The following is a 22,131-nucleotide window of genomic DNA, read 5'->3' as shown; positions in this document are numbered from 1 at the left end:
CTCACCCAGCCATTTATTTACTTATAGTTACGGCAGGAAAGGATTCCAAAGCAGCCTCCCCTCCCCCCAATTTGTTCTTTAGTGGGAAAAATCAGAACCTAGTCTAGGAAACAATGATTACTTAACATGGAAAAATAATGAGAAGCCATTCACTCCTCTGAATATATTGCACTGGCATGTATTTGGAAAGGGCCAGGGAGTGTCCAGAAGAGTGGTCAGTGCTTGGGGGAGAACACCAGCCAATAAGAATGGAGGCCCAAACCCCAAAGCCCTATGGGACACTAATAAAGTTCCAGCAGCTGCATTCTGTTCTTCATTCCCTCCTCCTTCTTCCCAAGGCCCTCGCCCACATTTTCACACATCCTCCTGTGCCCAGAACACTAACACAAATATTGAGAGAGAGGCGCTGTAGCAAGCAAGCAGAGGCTCCTAGCTCCCTCCTCTGCTGTTTAAACTAAAGGGCTAAGACACCCCGGGGGCAATCATAACAGAACAGTAGGCTGAGAGGCTTCTGGGCAAAGAGCCTCCCTCGGCCTCAGGACCAGGCAGCAAGGCCAGGGAAGGAGGGGCAGTGGAACCAAAGAAAGAAGCTTGCTTGCAGCTGGAAGGCTAGCATCCAAGCCCGACTTGGCTCTCCAGAGTCACTCTGGTGCTCCTGTGGGCAGTTTCTCTAGCAAAAGCTCAAAGAATGGTGCGTCTTTCCTAACCTCCAATTTCTTTGAATCCCGTCACTGAAAGGAAAGTTCAGGAACCTGTTTCCAGCTAGGGAGGTGAAGCACCTGACCCACCCAGACCTGGACTACTAATATGGAAATCCGACTGTGAGGCTTTTGACCCACCACGGTTTCCACCCAGCATAAAGCTCAAACTCAAAAGAATAAAGCCTCGGTTTAAAGCGGCGGCGATTCACATCCTATGGGTTGTGACCCCTTTGGAGGTCGCATATCAGATATCTTGCATATCAGATATTTACATTACAATTCATAACAGTAGCAAAATTACAGTTATGAAGTAGCAATGAAATAATTTTATGATGATTGGGGTCACCACAACATGAGGAACTGTAATAAAGGGTTGCAGCATTAGGAGGTTGAAAACCACTGGTTTAGAGTGATGTTTTAATTCATATTTATTGTGAATTAATCATGTTTATCATTAACATGCAGCATTTATGGCACTAAATGGAATATAGGGCTTATATATTTAATAAAGAAGTCATGGGAAAAACATTTTTTATTTGGCTTTGAATGCATTGTATAAGTAAATAAAATTTCATTTTTTTTCATCTCTGCAATATAGCATAGTAAATTACACAAATATGGAAATCTCTGTAAATATTTGAAAATGTAATATTAAACATTTAATATTTAAATTCCTTTATATTTTTCAAACCTACAAGAAATTATACCAATTAATTATTACCATTTTAGAAAAAATAGTACTAGGGTTCTTTAACATAGTTTACATTAAGTAATATAAATTCCCTATACTAGAATAAAAATTGTCTTAATCCAAACAAGATCTTACAAGCATATAAGCAACTTGACAAAAAAAAAAACCAAAACAAACAAACAAAAAACCCTGACCAGTAAGAAATCCAAAAGAAAGCATCTAAGCTTTCCTTACACATTAAATTATAAGACATTTTCATTCACCAGATAGGTTTTGGTACAGAATTGGTGAGCTACAGTCTCTTCATTTTCTTGATTTATAACTCTCTTCAAAGCAAAAATATTGCAAATAAGGATAATATTACATAGCAATTACCATATGCTATAGAGTGATCAAAATATTTTACATATTTAACTCATTTAGTTCTTAGAAACCCTTTAATTCCTCGGTTTCAGAGAAGAAAACAGCCCCAGAGAAGATGTATACTTTGCCTAAGGTAAAAGGACCGTGCTAAGTGCAGTCGAGACACAGAAACAGGCCTGGGGTGCAGACTTGGAGGCCAGGCCCCTGCCGTGCCCCAGTTCTTGGACAGGAGACAGAAGAGAGCAAAAGAAAAGAAACCACAGTGCAAATATGGACGTCTTTTTAATTTGCTAATTATTTCCTTCTCATGGTGAATTTAAAACCAAGTAAGAATTACAACAAGCAAAAAAAAAAAATCAAAACCTAAATTTGGCTGATATCCAGCATGAGCATCGCATTCACTATGTCCTAGAAACTCACTGCCATACAGATCCTGAACTGCACCAAGTTTATTTGAAAAAGAAAACTGTTTAATCGCAAATAGTTACAAAAAACACAGTTCTTGGTAGCAATATGCAATGGTTTAAAATAGCTCGATAAATAAATTCATTCATTTAAATGGTCACTAAAAATATAATGTGTTATCCCTTCCAGTTGGGATTTAAAAGTTTTTAAATATGTTCTCATCATGCTGACTCATACTAAAACAAAGTAACTTTTGAATTAAATAGTTTCATGAAAAAATTTCTGTAATAAAGTGTACTAAATGCATACAAACCTCCAATTTAATTTATTTATTTACTTATTTTTACAAGCCCAGATTCTGGAATTGTTCAATCTCAACTGAAAAACCTCTTGTCATAGAAAATATGCAGCTTACTGATATTTAGAATGGCTTTCCTGTAATTAACTCCCCCTTGAGGATTTTAAGCTAGCAGCAGTAAAATTACCAACAGTACTCTAATACACACCACATGCTCTGGTGCTCAATTCTCAGTGGCCTAATAGCCTTCTGCTAAAGAACTTTTTTTTTCTTCAAAATTAGAACAAAACTTTCCCAAGCATAAAATAAAAGATAATTATCATGTTTATATGTTCTAGGGAAAGATCTAGTTTTACCTTTCATTTGCTTTTTTAGTCAATCAACAATTATAAATAAGTGTCAATTATTCTGAAGTCTAAAAGCCTAATTGGATGAAGTTAAGAACATACTTTTGGTTCAAATTTAAAGTGCAAGTCAGGTAATTTCACCACTAAAATTTTTTAATGAACATGATTATTGTTCATATTTTAGTAGTTTAACTGACTACATTTATCTAATGCCATATTTTATTTTAATATTTAAGCTAACTTAGTAATTAACTACATTGTTACACAGAATTAAAGAAGTTTATCCAAAGTGATGTCATTAAAATATCTTTACTTCACTGAAGCTAAGAAAAGCCTAAAAGAGAGGCTGGCCCTCAAACTACAAGATTCATGTCCCTGAGAATAAGAGGAAGGCATGAAGTTACATACCTATACAACACAGAGCGGGTAAGTAAAATTAAAATATATAACTATAAACACAGGAAAGTGTTTACCTATAAGATATAAATTCCCTTTCAAACATCCACTGAGCAGGAAACAGGAGTCTTCAGTAGTCCATGTTGCAGGGAAAAATGTTTATGTGTTCAGAAAGAGCTACTTTGTTTCAGAAAACAAAATTACAAATGGACTAAAGGTATGAATCAAACAAACATAACATGAAAACGGGCATCCATGAAATGTGGTGTAAATCAAATGCTGAAACTGTACTCTGAACAGTGACACATAAAGAGTATCTCAGTCAACTATTATCTTGATCTAATTAGACCCTCTCTATAGTTAATTTCCTTAGGGTTTCAAGCCAATAAAATATACTCTACAAAAACTGAGAGCACAAAAGATGATTTTTTTAAATCCAAGCACATATTCTAATGATAATAATGGGTTCCCTGAAAGTCTTAAATATGGAACCTAGTGCACACTGATCCTATAGAGGGAGTAAAAATAAATCATATTGCTGAAACACCAGGAAAATGTCTGATTTAGGATCTGTCCATGATTTGATATCCTTAGGAATCTGAACAGATTATTAGTAACATTTATACATTAACAACATACTCTTAAAGCTATGTTAAATACTCCTTAAATACTTCCATCATCATGTACACTCTTTACAAAATAAAAATGTCTTGAATTAAATCAGATTCTGGTGTTAAATGGTCTTAACAGTTGAATTAAAGAAAATTACAATTTAAACATATTTTACATGGCTTTGAGGATAAAACTTACATTATATCTAACAATAACATTTTGAAGACAATGCACACTGACATGAAAATCCAACCTGTCCTCAGTTAACCTAGGCTTTAGTCCGGTACATGCCAAAAATTATATTAGCCCTTTCTTACCTCGGTTTCTTTACCTTTAAAGAAAACGTTAGACTAGACTTGAGCCTTAGGATTCTTCAAGATCTAAAACACTCTGATCATAAATAACTGCCACATAGGACTCCTTGCATTGGAAATATGTGAGGAACCATTATGACAGATTTATAACAAATTTTAAAACTGTAGATAGAAGAAAGTGTCCCCAAGAATCAAATGCTCATCTTTTCTTGCCGATGTTAATATCCACAAAAAATATTTACTCATAAGATAAAATTTTTATTTTTATTATAAAACATGATTCTGTTTCTGAAAAGTTAAAAGAATCTCCCATTATAACATGACTTTTATAAATAGCCACTATGGAGGGTCTCTGCTTGAAAAATTACTTAAAGCTCTTTTCCCCAAGCAAGTTAATGTGAACTTGGGAAGGGCAATTAAATTGTCAGAATTAAAAAATTTGTTTTTAACTAGAAGGTAGCCAGAAGTAGAGTCATGGGGCTGGTATTGATCGCACCAACAGAGAACATCACTCTTCAGGTATTTACTCTGCCACCTTTACACCAGAGGCTTTCCTTCAAACCAAATCAATCTATAAAAAAGACAGCTCACACTACCAAAATACATCACTAATATCCAATGGCAATTTGATTCAGATGCCTTTCTTTAGTAATGATAATAACTTAAGATGTTCTAAGATTCTGGATTTTTAAAATGATTGTCTACTTAGTTAAATGAGTTCTAAGTAAAAGAAGTCATAAACATAACACCCACATAGAAGCCACAGAAATATCTATTTTTAAATTCAATACTGAACTCTACAGTATGTAGCCATGTTTACCTATAGCTCCAATTGCTTCTAATCAGAACAACTGTTTTATTTTGAATACTTGAGTCCCATCATGTTTGCTAGCTTCCATTGTGTTTTAGGATATATTCAAAGACAACAGTTCATAGTTAACACAAGATCAAGATTGAATGCCAACTTGATAAGTTATTTGATTTAATAAAATCCAGTTAAAAATAAGCTCTTTGCTTATATTAGCATAAATTATGCTAACAACAAATACAGTACATCTATATGTTGAATTTCAGAATCATGTACTTTGTCATTTAAAATAACACAAACACACAAAGAATAAAGTGTAGCTTTTATAGTTTTACAAAAGATTGTACTAAATAGGCATTTTAACATGTAACTAATAAATGTATTGTATTAAACATAATTCATATACTTAATTATAATACTGCTAAGATACAGTTGACTATTGTTTTGAAATAAATGCTTCATGCATTTTTATGGTTGATCATAAAATTTATATAAGAGATTTATAAATAAAAGAATCACATAAAATACCTTTGATTCAATACAATATTCACAATCAAATAAAGATAAATAACATTGTATTAATATTTAACTACTACATAGAATAATTACAATGATATCTATGTCTAAATAGGTCCAAAAATCTTAATTAGGTATTACTAATGAATATTACTGCAGGTGCTTAGAATTTAGAAAGTTAGCATTTTATTTTAAAAGGTGAAATTTATCCAGTAAGAATCACATAATACTTCAAAATTGTGAAATGTACTATTTTTATAGGAATATAATTGAATGACTTCTGTATTTAACCTATACTACTGCATTTTGAGTTCAGTTACTGTTTTTTCAGGATAAAAGAAAATCACCTCCCAACATGCAATTTTATAACAGAAATCCTACCCTTCCTGATGTAAAAGGAAATAGTATATTCTTGTTACCATACACACCAGAACTTACAATACTGTTAAACAAGAGTTTAGAATAGAAAAATATTATTAAATTTCAAATTTTAAGCACACCCTACAGAGAAAAGCATCATTAACCAAAAAATTTAAAAGACAAAATACGTAACTCTGAAATCTATACCATCACACAAAAAGAATATGAACCCTCACAGCCAAGTAGGCTAATTAATTCTTCATTACTTCCCCTTCCCCACCCCCTGGAGTTGAAGACATAGGGCCCCGAGACTATTACTGCTTTTAGATCACTTTGTTATTGACTATTCTTGGTGTGATCATTTATTTTAACAGACTGATGTCACATTTGGTGTTATATCTGATGACATATTGTGGACATTTTCTTCCAGAAATGGCTCTTTAAGGATGAGTGCAAGAGGTTAAACGACCTGACTGAGGCCAACGCCAAGACTACAGATTTTTAATCTAAATTCTTAATATCACCACCTGCATCGAAACATGACATGGTACCACATAAACACACGTAATTTCTTCGTTTCAATTAAAAACAATAGAAATCAAAGAAAATTCTTAATATCTTTAATGAATATAATTGAACATTTATTTAATTGTGGCATGCATTGCCATTTAATCACAAACTACAGCATATTCAACTAATATCCTAATGAGGAGACAGACTGCATCCACCTTAACCAATTTATATTTAGCATAAACAAAGTAACTGTAATATAGAGAGGGGCATTTCCCCTTAATATATTTTAACTGGCTTTTGGAACTTCATAAAAATCACAAGTGGTGTTGTCTGATTAAACAAAGTACATTTTCAGGGCAAGAGACCTTTTCTGGTTGTTTCAGTTTCCAGACTTCTACCTAAATTGAATCACCATCATTAAAAAAAGGGGGAGTGTTTTGTTAAGCTCTGAAAACAAGATGGTACAGAATAGAAACATATGAAAATAACGTCTATTCTCTTGTCCATGAGCCATCAATCACAACTGCAAATCAAGGTTCAGCAAGAACCGAGGCACTTGGACATTTATTATCATAGCACTGCTGGAGAGGAGCTGTACTTAAAGGACACAACCTAGAAACCTATTGGTTTGTAAATTACGTGTTTTTATGCTCATGGATTTAAGTCAGGCTGCCGGGATTCATTTACTCAAAGCTGAATGTGTTGCTTAAAAGGACAAATACTGTAAACTTGTGCTTTGAAACAATGGGTTTATGTTACATAAGTTTTGTATGTGTAACAAATAAATACACTTGACACCAGAATTTCATGGGATCCTACACACAGTGCATCCCTCTCCCCCTTGTGGAGAAAGACACTGTGAAATGTGGCGTTGGACAAGTCTGCTGTGCCTTGGTATTAAGAAGCTATGTTTTTCTTCACCAAGTACTGTACCTGCTGCTATTGGCAAGGAATGGTTTAAACACTGACCATGTTCCACTGCTGTTTTCAGTGTCGCTTCAGGATGTGTCGATCCTAGAGGGTTACGCACAAATCGTCGCCGGCGCCTCAAGTCATCTTCCCAGTAGTCAAGGCGCCAGAACTCACGAGGACGACTACAATGAAACAGAGACGCCACATATGTTAGCAATTATCAAACAGCGTGCAAGCACTGACTTTCTGCATAGAGATCTCCTTGTTTGCTCTGCCTTCCCCCCCTCCTTCCTCTTAATTCTCCTTCCATCTCACGCTCCCCTTCTGCAATCTTTAACTTAGGTATGTCCTTGAAAATAACAACATCACCTTCTAGTCTAAAGAACCCCTTCTCCTTTTCTTGGAAGGTGAAGTGAGCACTGAATACATCATTTTGAAATGAATTGCTGACAGTGTGATCAGTTTCCCCACACTCTAGTGGCATGTGCTCTGATTTCAGCCTCATTTCAGCCTCAGCAGGGCACCTTTCTCTGTGGCTGCATTTATAAACCAGAATAGGGAAAAGGCTATTATAAATATGGTATAGCATTACCTATATTAATCAAAGTCTGTCCCCCTTCATTTTTCTTCCTAATTTGTGCCTTTTTGCACAAGGTCAGTAAATCATAAGATGAATTCTTGGTCCAGAAAGTGTTAACTTTAATGAATATCTCAGTTACATGGTTATGTATGTGATAATAAAATATTACTCTGTTTAGATGTGCAGGAATTTAATTAAAATAATCTCTTAAAATATTCATTACATTTAGCCCCTGAGGCTTAGAACAACACAAGAAAATGCATTTCTTCTCCATTTGCTGTTTTTAAATAAACCATTCTTGTAGAGTGAAATAGCAATCTATTTTCAAGCAAATCAGATTGAATTTCTGTTTTATGTAGCCTGTTATTCTATTTAATTAAAAACTACATGCTATATGATGTGCAATAATTACTATATTGAAAGCATACTTTTGGAAATTTATTTTTTAAATTCAAGTTCTATGATATTTTCCCCAATTACATAGATCTTTTATATGGCAACACATAAATGTCAACTTTCTCTGCTGTTAAATACTCATGTCCTAGCATGCTGGAAAATATCTTATAAGGAAAATACTAATATAGAGGTTTATTTCAGTTACATAGAAAAAAAATCTCTGGAGGATATATTTATTCACTAAAGATGTATAGCACGAAAACATGTGAGTTTCAAAAATGAAATAAAAACATATTCATAATTAAAACTTCTCCAGGAATGACTAATTAAAAAATAAAATCTTACTTGTATTTCATGAGCTAATAAAACTGTACCTGTCAGCTTTGACAAATTAATACTCTTTACCAGCTGACTATCCCAAAATACCCAAATAATGTCAACCTTGTTTTGATGTTTTAAAGACACCATCTATAAAAATAGATTTGTAACAAGTATTTTTATTAGTTAAAAATTAAGTTGTAAAAGCATAAACAGGACATTATTTAAAGAAAATATTTTAAAAGTAGTAGGGATCCAATAACCTTTTCGGAGAATATAAAAGAGACAATAAGAACATCCAATACTTCTTTGTTGACTTTGGTCATGCCTGAGAAGGAGCAATGGTACAAAGTGAAACACAAAACTGTGTGAGCATTTTAGTCCTCAAAACAGGAAAGTACAACTCATTTGCTCTTTCTTTACTTCATTCCTTTGGTACCTAAACTTTCAATAAAAACTAGTACAATAGTACAATTTAAAAATAAATGTAAGATATATACAAACTAGATATACAAGCAAAAGACAACAGTTGCTTGAATTCAGCTAATGAAATCAAATCCCCTCAGTTGAGAAGGAAAGAGGCAGTGCACAGATGGTTATGTGCATGGCTTTGATAGTCATGGAGCTTGGATCGGCACTTCATCATTCTGCCTTCCTACATTTATCTGTTAAAATTATTATCAAATATCAGCCAGGATGCAGTCGTGAATCACAGGCTGCTCCTTGTCTTCAGGGGAATGATACAATGCGGGTCTATTCATCAGTGCGGCAATCGGCACAAGTAATTAGTTCCCTAGACTGAGATTTGCTATAAAGCCTATTTCAGTCAGTACCACAAACATATGAGGGTGTAAAGCTAATGAAAGCTGGTAAATTTGTTAACCTTTTGTGCCATCAATCCTTCTAATACCGTATGCTTCAGTTTTATGCAAAGGTGGTAAATTATTAATTTGTCATTAATCCATCTTTCTACATTTTCTGTCAAATTAAATGATATCATTCTTCTTGATAACAATTAAAATTATAAGAGATGTTAACTTGCTATGATAAAATTATTATTAAATTAGGCAACAATAAATTTCAGTATACTACATATAGTGAAATCAAATCCAATGTCTATTAAAGCAACTGCAGAATAATTTTTATCATGTAGCAGAAAATTCATAAACATATAAAATTATTCACAAATTGGCCTGTAACTCAAAGAATATTCATATGAATATTAACAAAAATAAAAAGAAAATAGCTATTTATAGTCTGTAAAATTAATTTTTAAAAAAGCCAGTTTAGTAACTTTGGGCTGAAAAAATGTAATCACTAATATACTAGGAATTGAAAATGAAATCACATAGGAAAAAGTTTATAAAAATAATTTTAATTTGTTAATTACATATCTGTACATTTTAAAACATGAATATCTTATCAAACTTTTAAAATACATGTAACCCAAAGAAGGAACTATGCACGTTAGCATTCTTATATTGTTAACTACTGGACCTATTATCACCTAAAGAGCATCTTCATAACAGCATTTGGTTAAGAAAATATGAAGATAGAGCTATTATCACTCACTTCAGAACACATACATAAAGGTATTATTCTTTAAATCACCAAACATTTATCTTATTATAAATTTTATTTTGTTCTGTTTTGTTGTTATTTCTCAGAAGTCTGTTCTTCTCTAATGTGAGACAGACAGGGAGTGGATCCAGATGGGAGAGGAAGTGGGATGAGCAGAGGGAGGGGAAACTGTATTCAGAGTGTATTGTATGAGAAAAGAATCTATGTTTAATAAAAGGGGGGAAATCCCCAAAGGAAACCAATAATCTCCAAGCACCTTTTTTCCAGAGTCTCCATATAAAACAATGCTCCATGGGAAGTAGACTACTAAGCCCTGGGGGAATGCGCTTCTAATCAAACAGTAAGCTATTAGTCTCAATGGTGGAAAATGGTATTATCTAATTCTTTGAAGGAAAAAAATAATCACACTTTTTTTCAGATGACACAAATTACTAGCATATTTAAAGTCATTTACATAGCAATGGACTTAGCCCTGTTTCCAGTAAGATACCAAAGATATCAAACTGATGGTGTGAGCCTGTATTTGGAAAGACCTAGAAATACTTCTTGAGAAGACACAATGTACCTTTATAAAGACATTGTGTAGGGCTGGGGAGATGACTTAGTGGATAAAACAACTACTGAACAAGCATAAGAACCTAAGCTGGAATCCCCTGCAATCACATAAATATCATCGCCCTAAATATGTATGTCATCCCAGCTGGGGGAGGTGGAGATGGAAAGATAAAGGAGGATCTCTAGACAGCCAGTTTAGCAAAGTCAGAGAACTCCTGACTGAGTAAGATATCCTGCCTCAAAAGACAAGATAGAGAACAATAGTGGAAGGCATCCATTATGGTTTTCTGGTCCCCCCACTCATGTACACACAGCTGTGTGCATATATGTACTTATGTTCAAACACACCCACATATTACACTTGTGGAACACAATATCTAAGTACTAAAACTCTTTCACTATAGAGACTATCGGGCTTTAAAAAGTTATTGGTAGGTCTGAAATTCAATGTTTGCTGATTTCTGGGTTTTTCCATTGTTTGACCAAATTAAAAAGGCTGATGCTAAAACTACTCTGTAGGTATAATGGGCTTTTCTAAATCAACCAAATACATTCCTTTTTAGAAACCCCTTCACCAAGGCTGGGGAGATGGCTCAATCAGTGAAGTACATGTGCTGAAAGCATGAGAACCTGAATTTAATCTCCATCAGCCATATAAAAAGCTAGGAGAAGAGATGTATGCTTGTTACAGGCGTGTAAAGGAAACAGAGACAGTCAGATATGGGAGCTCACCAGTCAGCAGGTCTAGCTTAATTAGCAAGCCCCAACAACTAGTAAGTTACCTTCTCAACAACAAGGTGTCTGGTTCCTCAAAAATGGCATCTTCTACAGTAGTAGGTTTCCATATAACTTTTTCTAAATGTCTTTAATGTTTTTTATTCCCCCCTGTATTCCCTATTATACCCTGTTCTCCTAATCCACTTTCCATTTGCCCTCTACTGTTCCATTATTTCCCCATATACTATTATGTTTATCTCCTCTCCATTGAAATACTGACCCTATGAGCCCTTATTAATTTCCTGACTTCTATGGGTATTCCAAGTGGAACACACATATCTGAAGATTCAAAGTTGAGATCCACAAATGAGAAAACATTTGACATTTGTATTTCTGGTCTGTGTTACCTCACTCAGAATAACTATTCTGAGCTCAATTTATTTATCTACAAATTTTGTAGTTTTCTTTTTCTTATGCACAAACAACCCCCCATACATGTGGTTATACACACAACATCTTTTATGCATCAAGACAATCTACATAAAAATGCTATTTCCAATTTTAAGATAGCGAATAGACACTCTCTGTTATAGTAACAAAATTGAAAAGGTTTCTGAAGTCTGAGAAGTAAACATACATAAGGATCAATAACTAAATTATTGACTGTTATCAGTGATTTCATCAGGTAACACATGCATTAGAATGAACCAATGTGATTAACTAAAAATGAAGTATTAAGAAAAAAACAGTAAGGCAGAGTTTATATTCATTCACTAATTGTACAGTGTAACATGAAAGAATCTGATTACTATTTTCCACATGCAAATTACATCAGATTTAAAGTTTAGTTCTCTTTAGAGAAAGTATAGGAAGTTAATCAGGCAATTAATATACAGTAAATGGATGGGTAGGTAATCTAACACAAGATTAAAATATTTTATAATAATAATTATTGAATATTCACCTTGAGAAAGTGTTTGAACCAAAAAACTTAAGATGTTTCCATGGAGAATTCTCCTGACTCCTTGGAGAATACAAATGTGAAAATAAATAAAAATTCACAAAATTACGTGTGATTGAGTAGAGACTCTTCTATATAACTAGTGAGCAGCACAATTCCCAAGAGACTGTTCAGAGCAGAATTTCTGTAGATGGTGTGCTGTGGAAAAATGCAATGCTCCTTCTGTGTTACTGCATGACACACAACCCAGTGTCCTCAGGCAGGCTACCTTGTCCTTTCACATACAACGCTCAAGAGTCCTTTCATTCTCTCTATCATGTTCAAACCCAGTAATGGGGACAGAGCACAGTGGCAGTTGCCTACTACAAGAAAGAGTAGTCAGGTCAGAAAGGGGTCTGTAATCAAAGTGAGGAAACAAAATTTTTTAATTAATCATGTATAAGAAACATTTAAATTTGTCTGAATGAACTCATTAAGCTCATGCTGAATTATTAATATAGATTGTTTCTTAGATGTTGTTTTACTAGAGTAAGATAGTTTCAGACAACATTAATTACTGAACTAAACAGAGAATTCAACACAGAGGAAGCACAAATGGCTGAAAGACATTTAAGGAATTGCTCAACATCCCTAATTATCCAGGAAATGCAAATGAAAACGACTCTGAGATACCACCTTACACCTGTCAGAATGGCTAAGATCAAAAGCACAGAAGACAGCTTATGCTGGAGAGGATGTGGAGCAAGGGGAACTCTCCTCCACTGCTGGTGGGAATGCAAGCTTGTACAGCCACTTTGGAAATCAATATGGCACTTCCTTAGAAAATTGGGAATCCATCTCCCCCAAGACCCAGCTGTAGCACTCTTGGGCATATAGCCAAGGAATGGTCAATCATACCACAAGGGCAATTGCTCAGCTATGTTCATATCAGCATTGTTTGTAATAGCCAGAACCTGGAAACAACCTAGATGCCCTTCAACTGAAGAATGGATAAAGAAAATATGGTACATATACACAATGGAGTACTACTCAGCAGAGAAACAATGACATCATGAGGTTTGCAGGCAAATGGATGGATCTGGAAAAAATCATCCTGAGTGAGGTAACCCAGATTCAGAAGGACAAACATGGTATGTACTCACTCATAGGAGGATACTAGATGTAAAACAAAGATGACTAGACTGCTACACAACTCCAGGGAGGCTACCTAGAAAACGGGACCCTAGGAAAGACCCAGGGATCACCCAATGACAGAGAAATGGATGAGATCTACATGAACAACCTGGACGACAGTGGGAGTAATGAAGGGCAAGGTTTGAGGGAAAGAGAGCTTAGGGGACCAGGAGATCCCAGCTGGATCAAGAACAGAAAGGGAGAACATTAATTACTGAAATCAGTGGTATGGATATAAGTACCCTAAATACTTAACGGAAATGAATTAACATCAATTGTTAAAGGAGTTGGACATATGTGACTTTGATCTATTGGTTTTTAGTGTCATTTTAAAGTAACTTCAATCTATGTCAATAAAAGAAAGCCAGTTTTAAAAAGAAAAGCTGTCACAATGCAATACTTTTAGAAAATTTTTCCGTTTTCCATCTTACCCACTTTGCTGTGACAATACCTGATAAATCTTGATGGCCTTAACAGAAGTCAGTAATAAATTCTTCCAGCCAGAGCAGAGCGCTACATCCTGGATAATTTTAGCACATCATATTTTGTTCTCCAATTTATATAACCAAGTATTTTAAAAATCCCTGTATCTGGAAAGCTTCAATTTCCATAATTTTATTTTTTTAAAAATTCAGTAGACATAAGCTACAACTTAAATAAATGATAATCCCTTGAAAGTAGTAAACATTTTCAGTGCACTGTCAGCTAGAGGATCGAAGTGCCCACATTCCGTAAGGCTTTCCGTCTGTACATAAATCTCAGGGACATAATGTGCAGGTAGACTAGGGTATTATACAATGTGAGTGAATGTGTTCTCTTACAAACTGAAATCTACGGTGCCTTCATGCAGACAGGAAAACATTAGAGAAAACCTCTGTTTAGTAAGTACCAACCATGAGTCAAGCAAGGCTATCTATGCACTGTGTAGTCTTAATAAAATGGACAAGGTACTCCGTTAAAACCAAAGCCTTCAACCGTGAATCCCAACAGAAGATTTTCTAAAGGAAAATTCTTGCTTTTATTGAGGCCTGACATGGAAATTTTACAAGACCTTGAGACACTAAAGTAATGTATATTATATTGAATTATATAAAATTATAACTGACACAGTACTGAGTTTAAGCATGTTTTCAGAATACATGTATTTACTTTTTAAAACCCTTCAGACACTCATCTTTAATTATAATTATTACTTTAGACCAAATACTTCAGCTAAATCAAATTACTCAAAAAATTATCCTGGGCTTCCTCTGGTTGCTATAAACCTGCTGATCATTTCCTTATTCACTTAGTCTTTTTGTTAGGAAATAAATCAAAGCAAATAAAAAACAAGAGATAATTATATTATCAATTAAATATCTAATAAAAGGTAAGTAAAACTTAAATGATGTCATCAAAATTATTATTGAAAAGTAACTAAGTATAACAATGCATTAAATAGACATATTTATTGCTTTAGGCAACTCTGACAAAGACTCCTTATCATCAAGAGTCCATGACCTGCCATGATTAAATACTATCTTCATCATTTTTAAGGTAAAGAAAGCATCTTACCCATTGAAATAAATAAGAGGCAAATGACTTCTAAAGCAGTGGGGCTTTCACAACATGGCACTTCCTCTACGGTATCTCATGGGCTACTATTGCAGCTATGATCAAAGTACTAATTAACCCGCCTGGAAAGATTGAGAGTTTCATTACCACTTCAATGATGACCTGTTCTGTAAGTTCAGTGAGGAGAAGGGTTTGTGTCCATCTCATTATGAAGCATAATAACTGTTACAAAGCAGACAATAAATAAATGAATAAAGAATGAATAGGTGACTTTTAAACAGAACTTAAACAATAAAGAAGAACCTTCTGGACAAAACAGAAAAGGCATTACAAGCCAAAGAAATGGTACATGTGAAGGCATGCAGACAAAGGGCATTTTCACCTGAAGAAATTTGGGCAAGATCACAGCAAGGCAGCCTCAAAAGGGTAAAAACTGAATTACAACACTGGATTAGACAGAGCTGGAATGTTTACTAAAGAACTTGTCAATACAACTTGGATGCAGCAAAGACAATAAGGAGCTCTCAAATCAGGACATGAACTTAGTAGCTCTGCAATCCCTAGGGCAGCAATATAAGGGGAACTGAGTTAAGACAATGGGGATAGAGCCTAGAGGTCCAGATTTGGGAAGCCTGTCTGAGGCTGAATATATAAAACCTTTTATGGGTGGAAAGAGAAGGAGGGAGGAACAGAGCCAGGGGTTGTGAAAGGGACATGAAAGCAGAAAGATGCTATTTCCATGAAACAAATAATAAACACATGCGAATGGGAAGAAAAAGTCTGTCTCGGATCCTAATAACACTTGGACAACTACTTGGACCAAAAAAGAAACAAAACTCTGGAGCCTGAAGAGATCTATTTACCAGATTAAAAATTAAGTTGATGAGCCTTGAAGTCAGTGACTTTAGAAATTCATCTGAAAAAGTTATACGTTCATTATGAACCAAGTATAACACTAGATCCCAGAGAAAAGTATGTTTAAAGGATAGGAAAAAAGTGAAGATAAAATCCAGGAAATTTCATTCTTTGTTAAATTGCAGAAGAAAGGATCAGAAAAAGGAACAGATAGAAAGTATCTGTTCCCTGCAATCCAAAAAGGGACATGAAGTTGGAGAGGAACAAGGGAGGTATTAGAAGATGCTGGAGTAGAAAGAGCAGTGTGGATATAATCAAACACATTGTATACAGTATAAAATTTTCAAAGAATAGACTTTTAGAAAGAAAGAGCAGAGAAACAGAGCTCCAATGGAATAGTGCTAAGAAAAGCTAGTGAACAAAGGCATTTTAGCTCAAGTAAACAATGGGTTGTTACCATGTACAGAGAGATGAAGGGAAGCCTTTCTCTTTTTCTGTTCTGAACAGCTTTAGGATAGATAACCTATTTAAAATGTACAATTTTAATATATTTACAGATGATATAACTATAACCATGATCTAGTTTTATAACAATTTTGTCAGCTCCCCACAAAAGAATTCACTATCTATTACCAATTTCTCTTCAGTTCCCCTTCTTCTTGGCCATTGGACATTCATACAAATGAAATCACATGATATATAAATTTGAGAACTGGCTTCTTTTTCTTGGATTACTTTTTTAGCTTCATCCATGTTGTAAAATGTACTGCTCACCCTTCAACCCCCGCTCACCATCTTCCTTCTCTCTTGTCATCTTCCTCCTCTCTCTCCTCCCTCCTTCAATTTTCCTCTCTCTGCCTAAATCCTCCCTTTCTGTGCTAGGGATTAAATCCAAGCCCTCACACATGCTAAGCATGTGTTCCACTCAAAACCTAGCCTTCATATTCTTTTTAATTACTGAATGGATATTTCATTGAATATACTAATCTTATTTAGATGGACTGAAATATTATTAGTACCCAAGGAGATGACTATTCTTCCCATGCACATCTGTTTACTCTGAGTTCATTTCAGTTATGTGGTACCTTATCCTTTCATTCCCCCTTTATACAATCTTCAATTTTATTTTCATTATGAAGTAAGATTAGATATGACAAAGCAGTTGGGAGGTCCAGATAAAACTGGAAGTCGTTACTCCAGTGTAACACTAATCTGTACAACTGTTTAATTCCTACTTGCCCCCTGCTAATTCAATAACCTGGGAGGAGAAGAAAAATTACTTGGTTAGGTTTATTTTCAAGATTTAGGGCTGATTTGTTTAAAAGATCAAAATATGAAGGCTAAGGAAATAGACAAGGCTCCTGAGAATGTCTGGAAGAAGAAACCTATGCTAGACCTCAACAAACATAAAACTGTGCTACAAAAGGACAATCCATCAATGATGCAGCACAATGGCAGTCTCAGGAGATTACACATTGTAGTGATATGAGCGCCATTTGGTTTGTGTGACTACTCTTTGTGATGTTCACAAATAATGAAATCACGTAATGATATATTTATGAAAACACATCACTGTAGTACAGTGATGCATACCTGTATATGTAATTAATTATAGCTATTCTGTATATTGCTATATAAAACACAAAACTGTACATATTACAGGGAGAGTGTATGATGTTTCAATACAGATAAATAATATTGTATGTCATTTAAACCAGAAGTTAAAAAGAAGCTACCTGGCCAAACACTATGGTAAAAACTCTCAAACTTTGGCACCCAAGAGTCTACTAGATTCCCTGAGATTAACCATTTTAGATATCAATTGATTGAGATGAGATACTTGCCCTTCTATGCCCAGGTTATTTCACTTAAAATAATGACCTCTAGTTTCATCTATGTTGTCATAAATCACAGGTTACCCACTTTTCCATGGCTAAATATCTATTGTATATATATATATGTCACATTTACTTTTTCTACTCATCACTTTATGGACAATTAGACTACTTACCTTTTTTTACATATTGTAAACAGTGTCAATAAACCTACAAGTATATGTATCTTTGACACACTGATTTTATTTCATTTAGATAAATAATCATGGGTAGAATCTGTAGCTTTATTTTCAATGTTTTGATACTTTTTTACCCCATAATGACTATACTAACTTATGTTCTAGCCAACTGGATCCAAGGATTTCCTTTCCTCTGCATCCTCTCAGCATAAATTACCTTTACTTTTTTGATAACTATTATACTTAACAGGGTGAGGTGATATCATATTATAGTTTGGTTATGATTAATGATGTTGTACATTCTTCATATAGACATTTATGTTCTGTTTTATTTGGTGGGGGTAGAGGGAGACATAGTCAAATTATATACCCATGGCTAACCTCATGCTATCTATATAGGCAAGGTACTCTCAAATTTGTGACCATCCTGACTCCACCTCTAGAGTGCTGAGATTACAGGAGTGCCATTACTCTCAGTATTTGCTGGCCACCTGGAAGTACCCATTGGGAGAGGTGCCTATTTACTCTTACTGCCTATTATTTAACTGGATGTTTTAGAAGTTCAAACATATTCTGGATGTTAACCAATTGTCAGATAAATTGCAACTATGTTGTCCTGTTTTCTAGGCTTTGCCTTCATGTCATCCATGTTTCCATTTGTCTTACTTTCTATTTGTTTGCTGTACTTGGAGGGGAGGTGTGCTATTTAAAATTACCTTGTCAATTCCAACATCCTGAAACATTCCCCCAACTCTTCTCCTAATAGTTTCAGTTCTTTTTGTTGTTGTTGCTGTTTTTGTTTTTCAAGACAGGGTTTCTCTGTGTAGTTCTGGTGCCTTTCCTAGAACTAACTCTGTAAACTAGGCTTGCCTGGAACTCACAGAGATCTGCCTGGCTCTGCCTCCCGAGTGCTGGGATTAAAGGTCTGCGCCACTGCCGCCTAGCTCAGTTCTTACATTTAAGTCTTTAGTTCACTTAGAGTTGATTTTTGAAACAGGTGAGAAATAGGCGAATAATTTCACTACTCTTAATATGAATTTATTTTCCAAGCACCGCTTATTACAGAAACTCTCCTTTGCCCACTGTATGTTCTTAACACCTGTGATGGTTAGTTTCTGTCAACTTGACACAAGCTAGAGTCATCTGAAGTGGAAAGGTCAACTGAGAAACATACTTAAGATCAGGCTGCAGGCAAGCCTGTAGAAAATTTTCCAGCTTAGTGACTGACCGAGGAGGGCCCAGCCCATTGTGGACAAGGCCACCCCTGGGCTGAGTAGTCTTTGGTGCTATAAGCAGAATGAGTCAGCCATGGAAAGTAAGCCAGTGAGTGAGCAGCACTCTGCTATGGTCTCTGCAACAGGCTCTAGCCTCCAGGTTCTTAACCTGTTTTAAGTTCCTGTCTTGATTCTCTCTATGATGAACTGTGATATGGGAGTATAAGTGGAATAAACCTTTCCCTACCCAAGTTGATGTTGGTCATGATGTTGCACTATAGCAACAGAAATCCCAAGGCAGCATCTTAATCCAAAAAAATCAGGCTGTAGATGTGCAGGTTTTCTTCTAGGGTTTTGATACTGTTCCATTGCCCTACATGTCTTATTTAACGTCTATAACTTGATGTTTTGATCAGTACTACTTTGTGGTATATTTTTAAGTTAGGCAGTCAGTTTTGTTCTGTTAGATTTGACTACTCAGGATTCTGTGGTTCCCTGTATATTTTAGGATTTTGTTTTTCCTACTTCTACTGTATTGGTATTTTGATAGTTAATGTAATGAATATATAGACTGCATTAGGTAATGCAGACAGTTTAACAACATTAATACATGAAGAGGGGTATCTTTCTACTCTTGAAGGGGTCCTCTTCAATTTCTTTCACCATGATTATAATTTTCATGAATGATAATTTTCATTGAAGGATTTAATAGGCATAAAGTCACTGAAAATCCACATTTATCCTGGTCTGAAGTTACTCTGATGATAATTAACCAAGACAGTTGACTTTTGAGAATCAGAGTAAGTTTTGTTTTCCTATCAGTTTAATCAATAGTCCAAGTTCCTTTATGTAGTGCTGTTACAAAGAACATCATTGGGCTTAACACTGTATGTGAGAATGATCTTACAGAGACAGAGAGCCTTGCTCTTTATATTATGCTTCTAGAAATTAACTAATTTTAATAGTTAATCTTCATTTCAACTTAACTAGATTTGGAGTCACAGAAATGTGTCTCTGAGTATCTCTCTATGACAGATGTTTCAAGAAGGTTCAACTGAGGAGAGAAGACCGACCCTAAAAGCTAATACACCATTCCCTAGGCTGTGGACCCAGGCTAAATAAAAAGGATGATTCCTTTCTCTCTCTGCTTCTTCTTGACTGTTAGTGGTATATGACCAGCCACCTCATACTCTTGGAGACATGCCTTCCTTCTCTGTTTTTCCTTTCTTTCTTTTGTTTTTGTTTTGTTGTTGTTGTTTGTTTTGTTTTGTTTGAGACAAGGTTTCTCTGTGTAGCTCTGGAACTCAGTCTGTAGACCAGGCTGGACTCGAACTCAGAGATCTGCCTGCCTCTGCCTCCCAAGATCCAAGATTAAGGCTTGCACAACCATGCCCAGCAATGCGTTCCTTTCTTAAGCTGATTTTATCAGGTTTTTTCCCACCATAACAATGAGGAAAGTAATTAACATAACCATAATGTTGTAGGCAGATTATCAGTATTTTCCTGGTAACCTCATTTTATTCTAAAAACAGCCATACAAATTGGAGTTATAATTCATATTTTCCAGGTGAAGAACTGGAACTTAGAAATTAAAGTGATTTAGCTAATAATAAATGGAGGGTGACCTTCCATCTAAGACATCCTATTACTCAAATGGTTTTAGACAGTTTTGACTAAGATATTTGTGTTAGGCTCACTAATGCACTCATTATGACAATTTATTATATTGGTATGCATTTAAATTTCTCTTCTGTAAAAGGGCAGCTTTGAATGAGACTAAACTGAATCCCTATTCTTTGAAACACTATGAGCACACATTCCAATAAATATTATAACATACATAACTGGAGGGTCCAGGAATAGAGAATTAGAAAATTGTAAACCTAAAAAATAAAAGCTGACAATCATCAGCTCTGTCAACAACTAAAGGTTAACTTCTAACAATGGCTCTCTGCTTTACAGCTAGCTCCTCTGTCAACAGCCAGGGTTAACTTTTAATGATAACTCCCTTGCCCTTATAGCTGACAACCTCTGCAGAACAAAGTTAACTTTTAATAGTTGTTTCTACATGACTCCTAGCATGCATCCTATGCCTGATGCTTACTTTTTGCTATAAAAAGGAGCTTGAAACCCACCCCCTTTGCCATGGTTCCAGAAGCCCAAACACTGGCTATAGTCCTAGTTAACTGGTAGGCTTTTTCTCCCTGTGGTGATATTTGGAACAAAGTTTATTTCTGGTTTAATACACTTTGGTGGTCTGTCCCCCATTACTGCATGAGCCTGGACTCAATAATAACTTTACCATCATTAGCATCAGCCAATATTGAAAAGACATGACCATTACACTAAGAAGAAATACAAGATTTTGTATCTTCAAACAGAGTACAAAAATCAAGATGAACATTCATTAGGAAGCTGCTATTATTTCCTGAATATTTCTACCCAAATATAGAAGAACTAGATGCTTTAAAAACATATATGAAGCAATCTCACATCCACAGATGACTGTTTTGGCATTTAAAATATCCTTTCTCTCAAGCTGAGGCCCCAGATTTGTTCTTATGATAGTTGATAAAGTATAAAGGAAAAAAAAAAGAAGAAAGAAAGAAAAAGCAAAGATATATCATTCTCTACAATAAAATATTTTATCTTTAAATAAATAAAGTTTTATATGTAGGAACAACCTAGCATAATCTAATACTTCCTGTGTTTAATCCAAAACTCTCAGAAAAATCTAGAAATCAAATAACTGATTTAAACTAGCAAAGAAGAAAAATACACGTCTTGTGTTTTATAACTTAGATAAATTAAAGCATTAGCAAAAACTATGTGCTCCTATCCACAGGGGAAAATAGACTTATTAAGTTTCACTTCCAGGTTCTGAAGATGGTTGGAAGCCAGTTCTCTGAGTAGACGCTATCATCTCCTGGAATATTCTGGTTCTTTCAAATTTGCAGCAATTATTCATATTTTGACG

At 34.9% G+C, this 22,131-nt stretch overlaps 1 protein-coding gene across 5 annotated transcripts in view; it reads right to left on the bottom strand.

Moving 5' to 3' along the window:
- Positions 1 to 22,131, bottom strand: part of Lrba (LPS responsive beige-like anchor protein) — a 578,506-nt gene that overhangs the window by 255,898 nt on the left and 300,477 nt on the right. For all 5 annotated transcript variants that reach the window (XM_036190835.1, XM_036190833.1, XM_036190836.1 and 2 more), the window contains one exon: positions 7,294 to 7,418. In XM_036190835.1, the coding sequence (XP_036046728.1) occupies positions 7,294 to 7,418 (125 nt within the window). The remainder of the gene's footprint in view (positions 1 to 7,293; positions 7,419 to 22,131) is intronic.

Source organism: Onychomys torridus, chromosome 6 (genome assembly GCF_903995425.1).
Source record: "Onychomys torridus chromosome 6, mOncTor1.1, whole genome shotgun sequence".
Classification (NCBI taxonomy): domain Eukaryota; kingdom Metazoa; phylum Chordata; class Mammalia; order Rodentia; family Cricetidae; genus Onychomys; species Onychomys torridus.
The sequence above is the reverse complement of the archived record's forward strand: the minus strand, read 5'-3'. Positions and strand labels throughout refer to the sequence as shown.